At 31.8% G+C, this 8968-nt stretch overlaps 1 protein-coding gene across 1 annotated transcript in view; it reads right to left on the bottom strand.

Annotated features, from left to right (window-relative positions):
• Positions 1–5154: 5154 nt before the first annotated feature.
• Positions 5155–8968, bottom strand: part of LOC102583584 (methionine--tRNA ligase, cytoplasmic-like) — a 10213-nt gene continuing 6399 nt past the window's right edge. Inside the window, exons 11-17 of the mRNA XM_006361568.2 lie at positions 8371–8436; positions 8070–8198; positions 7784–7927; positions 7574–7694; positions 6376–6614; positions 6195–6296; positions 5155–5540 (exon numbers count right to left, since the gene is read on the bottom strand). Coding sequence (XP_006361630.1) covers positions 5310–5540; positions 6195–6296; positions 6376–6614; positions 7574–7694; positions 7784–7927; positions 8070–8198; positions 8371–8436 — 1032 coding nt within the window. The 3' untranslated portion in view covers positions 5155–5309. The remainder of the gene's footprint in view (positions 5541–6194; positions 6297–6375; positions 6615–7573; positions 7695–7783; positions 7928–8069; positions 8199–8370; positions 8437–8968) is intronic.

Here is an 8968-nt window from a genome sequence, read left to right as displayed (position 1 = left end):
CAATCTAGTGCAAGTCATGATTTATAATTTGAGATTTCATAGTATAATAAAATAGTTAAATAGACAACTCAGCAATCTTGTCATTCACTTAGTAGATAACAAAATATTAAATTTAAGAAGATATTTTTCAAGGACAATCTTCCCATTTTTAATGGAAATTTTTTAATTAGATTTTTTTAAATTTATTTTTATTTTTGTCCTTCAAGAAAGTAAATTTCATAATACTGTTAAAGTATTTTTGTTTCACTTTATAGTATTGTCCAAAATTTAAAAGTGGATTATTAAAATAGAAAAAGACAAGTATGCTTCATACGATGGAAACATGGGTTATCCACTACAATTAATTAATTAGATATTGAAAAAAAATAAAGAGTTGAGGTACCTTTTTGAGGAAAGTATTTTGTCTTTTTTGTTTTTGGGTGTTGATTAGCTCAACTCAATATTTATTTATTTATTTATTTTTAAGAAACATAAACAAATTTAAGAATACATAAACTCAATATTTATTTATTTTGTGCAAAATCAATAAATGTATGATTTATTAACCATATATATATAAGACATTTTAACATTTCTTCAAACTAGAGACCAAAATAATTAGCTTATTTCGTCGATAATCAGTATTTAATTCACCTTTAGAAGATTTTGTTTTTCTCAATTTTGTTAACTTTTGTGAATAATTGAATATAAGTATTTTGGGGCTAGTCAAACTTGTTTTTGATAATGTATTTCTTGATCGGAGAGTTTATCAAAAAAAATAAAAATTCACGGACCTTATGATAGAACATGCACAATGAAAGCAAGTAAAAAATCAAGGGAAAAAGACAAGTATACCCCCGAACTATCGTAAATGGTATACAGATACTCTCCATCATATTTTTGGGACATTGACGCCCTTGCCGTCCAAAAACTAGAGCATATATACCCTTTATACTAACGGACATACACGTGTCATAATCTTATCAACCGATCCGACATTTATTAAATATTGAATCGACGAATAAGATTGTGCCACGTGTCTCTATTTTTATCTTATGTTAGAGTGAAGAGCATATATGCTCTAGTTTTTAGATGATAGAGACACTAATGTCCCGAAAATATGACGGAGGGTATCAGGTTTAAGCAATCAGGTTTGCGGTCTTCTATTATAGCCTAGGTAATCTTTTAAGTGAAAAATATTTGTGTGGACAAGTGTTGCTGCTCAGAAAGTACATTTTTATGGCTAAAAAAGATCCTATTTATAACCACGTTTTGAAGTACAAAAATCTTAGTCCAAAATGTATCAAACCATACAATTATTTCTTTGTAGGACTTTCCTACTACTAGAAGATTAATTATTCTTTCCAATGCCATTAATTGAATAGGCGTAGCAATGATCATAGATTTAATTAGTGAGACTTATAATTGCGATATTAATCAGTAAAATGAATGAATTAATCATATCATAATAAATTATAGATTGTTTCATTATATACTATAATTGCACTTTTTGATTTAATTTTCAAAATCTTTCTTTAAGTCTTAGTTAATTCTCCATATTAGGATTACAAATGTCAATCACTTAAATTAAACCAACCTATTTTTAACAAGAAGTTGGCATGTCACCGCTATTATATACTATAATTGCACTTTTTGATTTGGTTCTATAATCGGCCAACTTCATCCTTGAGTGTGAACATAATTTTATAACTCATAAGAATCAATAATTTAATCTTTTGTACATGAGCTAAAAAACTCCATATAATATATCATCTACTACATAAGTAAATAGCACTCATAAAAACAAAATATCTATTTACAATGAGACTTTATTGAATTGCATACTAAAATTAACAATTGTTCTATAAAAAATAAAACATAATACTATAGCTAAATCGTACAATTAATAGTATATTCTAACCCCCACATTTAAAATTTCACTGAGTATCTGTAATAAGGATTTTGAGGGTGACCATAATTAGATTACTTATAAAGGTATACATATCTCTATATTACTCTATATTATAAGAGAGAATGGAGGAACTTGGGATTAAAAATAAAAAAAAGTTTAATTTATATACTTGTAGTTATCATAAATTTAATTGAATATTTATATATTTTGGTTCAATATTTTATTACTTTCTTCATTTTATATTATTTGATTATTATATTTTTAATTATTAATTACTATGATTTATAATATTTTTGTAATTTTTAAATAATATGTGTTACTTCCTCTGTTCCAATTTACATGGTACATGTGAAATTTTAAGAGTTGATCAAATTTTGAATACGTCTTTTAAACATTTGATTATTGTGATTTATATTACTTATAGCGTAATTTTCAATTAATATGTATTACATCTTTTGTCTTAATTTATATGACACAACTGAAATTTTTAGAGTTAACTACATTTAAAATATATTTAAAAATAATAATATTTAAGTCGTTAATTTTTGTAATTTATAATACTACTTTTAACATACTAAAAAGAAAAATAAGACAAATAAATTAAAACAGAGAAAATATTAAATATAAATAGAGGAAATTGAAGGAGACATACAATTACTCTAATATACTATACAGAGAAACAAATGTTGAACAACTCAAAATTTCATCCTTGCCACATAAATTAAAACATGGGAGTAATATATATATTATTTGAACCTTACGCAAATTATAAATCACAATAATTAACAATTTAAAATATATTAAAATCATATAAATCAATAAAATGTGATTGACTCTGCCATATAAATTAAGACAAATAAAATAGCATATATTTGGTATGTGCTTGCACGGGCTATGGTATTAGTATATATCATATATACTAAAGTATATTGAACTATCAACATTGGTTGTGGTGCAGTGGTGGGACTGTCTCACCCTTAACCAGAGGTCTCGGGTTCGGGCCTTGGTCTAGAGAAAATCCTATTGAGAGTGCCCCAAATAAGTCCTGCATTGCGTGATCTGAATTTAATCGAGACTCCAATGCAAACTCCACACACCGAATCAGAAAAAAAAAGTATATTGAACTACTAGTGGTATAGTAACTTTATCTTCTTAGTAGAAGACTAGGTCTAGTAGTATAATTACATTCCAATATTACAAGGAATCTAGGTTGACATGGTCAAATGGAGATACTATACCAAAAAGCATGAGATATGGTTGGTTGGACATGTTAGATTTAATCATATAATGCAAGAACATATTATTCATGTAATTTTTATTCTTTCACATAATTAATATTCATATTTTTAACTTTTCTAACATCACAATATTTTTTTCCTTTTAGAATTTTGTCATGGATTTACCTACCTAGCAATTTATATCTTATTTCTGAAATAGAAAAAGTGAAAAATAATAGCTAAAAGTATTAACTAATAACATTTGAGCAATGAAAGAGAAAACAACATAGAAAATTTTAGAACAAAAAAATAAAATAAAGAACCACAAAAGAGTTAATGGACCTATAATTAATAGCCTAAATTCATCCAATAACTACAAATAGAAAATTGTGTTGACCCCAAGTGCAAAATACTTCCTCCTAACATAGGAAAAACAAAAAACAGTAAAATAATTAAGACAATAATAGAAAATGAACAGCTTATATTGTCAACTTTTGGTCTAAGAAAATGAACCATCTTTTAGTAAAAAAAATATGATCATATTTTATCTAGGTCATGGCTAAGCATGAAATAATATATTTGAGGTCATTAGTTTTATTATATTGTCAATTAGTTAAATTTGCAATATTCTAGATCCACCATCAATGGATGATACTGCTCCTTTCTTAACCACATATCTCATATTCAAATCCTTGGTAGGAAGCGATTCCAAATGGGGTTCTACATAACACAAATCCGTATTAATCAGACTCCAATGCGGATACCGAATAAAAAAAAGAAGAAGACAAATTCTAAATCCATTTCATTACCTAGTACTGAGTGATTACTTATGTGGTGTAGGGCTATCCAAACAATAAACATAATTATTAGCATTTTGATCTAGTTTAAATCTAGAGTCTAGACATTGACATACATGCACTAGTCATACCAATTATTGACATTAAAATAGGGATGGAGATTAGGTGGCAATAATATTTCCCAAAAAATAAAATCCAAGTGAATATTCTCACCTAGATTTTACTCGATAACCTACAACTCATAAGGTTTCTCAAGGCAGTCCACCAAAAGCAGAAAAAAAAATGGTATTTGCCTTGCCACTCCAAAATTAATTCTACTCTCATCTAAAAACTTTTTTTTTTTTGTTTTTGTTTTTATAATATGATTGAAATTGGCTGGAATATAAGATTTGAGAAAAATTGAATGTGATTTGAAGTAGAACCATTAAAATGGGTTTGACCCATACAACTGAATAGGTGAGGTTGGGCTGAGATTTTCATCCCCATTTAAACCTGAGATTATTACGCCCAACCCATGTTAGCCCTCCAACCTCATGAGGCTGGGCTGAAGGCAAAAAAGTTTAAATTAATAATGGACAAACAACACAAATCTCACTAGTTTAGGAGCAAACTACTTCCCTTGACGTGGATTTTTACTCATTTACTAAAATTTGGACTTCAGATACATGTATCGAACGCATCATACACCTCGGATGCATGGAGTCAAAATTATGTGTAATTTATTTCGGATGCACTTTCTGTATTCAAGTGGATTCACATGTACCCGACTCTCTCCTCTCTCGCCGCTCTTCCTATGTACATGTATATCAAAATGTATCTGATATACTAGATACATGTATCTAGGCTATTACATCTAACTTGAAAGTTGATACATAATTATTAATTAATGAGACAATATGCAACTATTGCAAGCCATAGGGATAGTTTTTCCTAATAATTGACTATATAGGAAAGAATTGATCTAAGAACAAAAATTACAAAATTAGAAATCCCAACAATAAGAAGACACAACTGAGGGTTATTTATGTCTATCTACAACAACCTCTCTACCCAACAACGATAACATTTAGATCTACCTACATCCTACCCTCCCTCCAACCATGTGGGATTACACTAGTATTGTTGAGGATCATTTTCAGACATCAATCAATCGGACCACTTGTAAGTGAAATACTGAAGTAGGGCAGTTTAGATTCATCTAAATTCTGCAACTTTTATAATTGTACATAAAATCAGACACATAGCAAGAGACAAGAACACTTCAAATACTCATTTCCATTACAACTATATTATACTCAATCATGGTGGAAATTGATTGTTTAACATTGTGTAGAAAAGAAAAATGCGAAAAGAATTGAAACAAAATCTTTGAATCCCTCTCTAGTTCATCCGCCAAAAAACAAATTACCTAATCGATCCTTCAGAAATGGATGTGACCTTGCAAACACCAACAGAAGTGGTGAGTGGCAAATCTTTATAGCAAGCAACCAACTCCTCATTTGTGTGCAGATCCACCTGAAGAGTTTCCCAAACCTTCTTCTTAGGATTCAAGACGTCATCGGCCTTGCCATCAAACCCAGGGAACGTTACTCGTTCACCAATTGCAGCATCTTTAGGTGGCTCAACTAGTTCAACCTGACAAGCAAATCATCATATATTCAATCAGTTCATTTTCCAACTTTTCCTCTTTTGGTCCTAATAGTTTTTCTTTGTTTTCTCATTTCAACCAAACTTATCAATAGTTGATGCATTACACAGTAGGTGTTATATTAAATAAAAGAAACAGATATTTACAAGGCCTCAGTCAATAGATAGTGGTGATAATCAAGGAGGTCTATGCATATGGGATTGTCATGAAAAATGAAGAATTTTTTCTTGCTTTCCTCAACTAGACTTTGGAAGCAATGGGAACAAAGTATGCAGTTTGTGGGGTAGAAGGTGTTAGGAAGGGAAGCACGAGGATTGTGTAGTAGGAGATAGAGGAAGAGAAGCAACGAGGAAGAATGGAAAGCCCCTAGCTAAAAAAAAGAAAGAAATGCACATTCTAAAGGAAACCAAAGCAGTTAGAACCAGGGTTAGCTCTTAGACAATAGTAATTTCAAGTTACTAAAGCAAAAGCTTTAAAATCCTAAGGTTAAACCCGACAACATATAGAGTCTTAATTTGCTATAGGAAGGTGGGACCCTCTAGCATTATGTCCTAAAAATTCTCTCCTTTTATGTAGCCTTCTGGCAAGGTATGTAGGCAATATGCCGATAAATAGAATAGAAGCATTAGGCTGCCACTCACCTTAGTGTGATCACTATTAGAAGCAGCAAGAACCATTGCCTGGGATTTTATGCCCCTCATGCTGGCTGGTTTTAGGTTGCATAGAACACAGACCTTTCGATTCTGATAAAAAGAAATAATTGTGAAAATTGCTAGGTATAACAGTATAATCATCATGTAGAAAGATTATAAAAATGCAAACCTGCATTTCCTCCAGAGGAATATATTTTACGAGGCCACTAACAACAGTTCTAGGCTGAGCTTCACCAACATCAATCTCTTCAACATACAGAGAATCAGCATCAGGATGTTTCTCTGCTCTTGTAATGAGACCAACACGAATATCAAGTCTGCTAATCGAAATTTCTGCTTCAACAGAGGCTGAACCCTTAGCTTTGGCTTCAGAAGATTTTGTAGCACGTTCTTTCTTCTTATTAGCATCTGATAGACACAGAAAAACTCAATGATCAACAGTCTGCGCAATAATTTTGTAAGAACTTATTCTAACATATAGCTATCAACCCATGGCAAGGATCCCTCGCCACTTCCCCACAAAAGAATAGGAAACTTTTGAACAAGAATATGATAATATATCAAAGGTTAGATATAAATGATTTAGGAATTGCCATAACAAATTAGAAAATAGGTATTACTATTCCAATGAGTGGGGATGGATATAAAGGATTTACATAGTCGATCCCAATTGATTAGGATTGAGGCATAGTTGATCGATAGATTATTGATGAGTCCATATTTAAAGGTCTGGCATCAAAGAAACAAGGATATAAACAAGGGAGGTGGTGATGCATGTCAACTCATTCTGGTTTTATGATATAAGGAGATTATGCAGAAAAGACCTAGAAGAGGAGCTACCTGAAGGTGCAGGCTTAGAGCAGATTACACAGAAACAATGCCTAAAGTTCCCCTACTCAATATTTATTTGATACAACCTGAGAGACTGATAGGAAGACACTGCATTTTCTGCTATCCGAGATCTCCAACCCAGGACAAAGGGAAAACAGCTACATATATACTGACAGAAAACATGCAGATAATATTTTTCAAGAATAAGTACCAATAACATTCCCCAAGAATAATAAGGCATCCCCAATTGATATGCCCAACAAGATCCACCGAATAAGGTGAACTGGACACTTTCCAATTCATTTTTTCAGAATTTTTTTTTCCTATTATAAGTTTACAAAAAAAAATCATGATATGACAGTAATGAAAGGAAAACAAAATGCATTCAGGATAGGGTATACTAGTTGTATAAAAGTACTTTCTTGTGCCTCTTTTGGGTGTGTTTTTCTGTTATAATTGAAATTATTTTGATAGGTTATTGTACTTAAATTCTTACTTAACAGATGAGGGCGTACAAGAAAGTAAACATAACTAACCTGAGATTTTTGCTTTGTTCAACTGATCAGTGATCTTCCTTGCCTCAGTTTCAGCCTTCAAATTCCTCTCTGCCTGACTTCCAGCAAACTTTTCTCTGTAGAATTCAACTTCTTCATCTTTCTGCATATAATCACGTTCGGTCTTAAGACTATTAGCAAATGAAAGAATGAGAAAATATGTAGTAAAGAACCAAGACTACAATGCATTACCAGTTCTTTGAACAATGGTGTTGGTATACCAATTTTGTGACCTGCAGGTAGGATATGCCATGGTCTTTTGCTTTTTTCTATGTCACCTCTTTCATCAGACAGTGAAAGTTGTGTTTCAGGAGGAAAGTTAAGCTGCTTAAGCACCTGTGAATCAAGTCGTGAGAACATCAATCCATTGAGTACAGAAAGAACCTCAACCACAGTATGATGTACAAGCATCAAGCATGAGCAGAGACAGGACCTCAGCCACAGTTATATGATGCAATGATGGCAACAGAGTTCTTACCTCCCGTGAAAAGGATGGTATAAATGGCTCTAAAAGACATGCAAGAAGATATACTAGGCCGGAAGCAGTGCTCATCACTATGGAACACGAAGGCTTATCTTCCTTGTAAAGTCTCCAGAATTGACTCTCCTACAAAAAGAAGTATGGACAGTCTGAACTCATGAGATTAAAGTAACCATGAAACTGTCAACAACTATTACTGAAATTCAAAAAGCAGTTTCTAAATTAAAATAGAAAATACAATCGCATGAGCAACTGATAAATCAAAAACAGATAGTTGAGAAGTATTTGACAGGCTTACTTGCAAATAACCGTTTCCTTCTCCAGAAATGGACATAGCAATCTTCAAGCCCTGCTTTAATTTAACCTAAACCAGTTGTGCAGCATATAAACGTTATTCAGACCATATAAAGGAAAGAAGAAACCAATTGAAGATATAAAGAACATGTAAGATACAATAAGTCAATAACAACAACTACCACTATTACTACTCCTATGTCTCAACCTCAAACTAGTGGGATCGGCTATATAACTCCCCACTATCCATGTTGCTTCATTTAGATCTATCTCAATCCAATATCCAATAACTTAAGTTCTCGACTCTAGTAATACTCCATATTTTCTACTGGGTATACAGATCCTTAACAAGATAAGAAGAGTTCTAACGAACACTCAACCTAAAGTGTACTAAAATGATTAAGCCTTAATCCCAAATAATTAGTGAGGGAATGCTAGACGTTTGCAATTTCTCCTTTGATCATGACCATTGAGGTGGCTAATCCAGTGCATATAGTATGGACATCTGGTTGCACATATTGCATAGTCATTATGCGCTATTTTTACACAGCAGAGTTGTAAAAACACATGTAGGGGGGGGGGGGGGAAAAAAAAATAGGTTC

Source organism: Solanum tuberosum, unplaced genomic scaffold (genome assembly GCF_000226075.1).
Source record: "Solanum tuberosum cultivar DM 1-3 516 R44 unplaced genomic scaffold, SolTub_3.0 scf00358, whole genome shotgun sequence".
Classification (NCBI taxonomy): Eukaryota; Viridiplantae; Streptophyta; class Magnoliopsida; order Solanales; family Solanaceae; genus Solanum; species Solanum tuberosum.
Note: the sequence above shows the minus strand (reverse complement) of the source record. Positions and strands in the feature narration are given on the sequence as shown.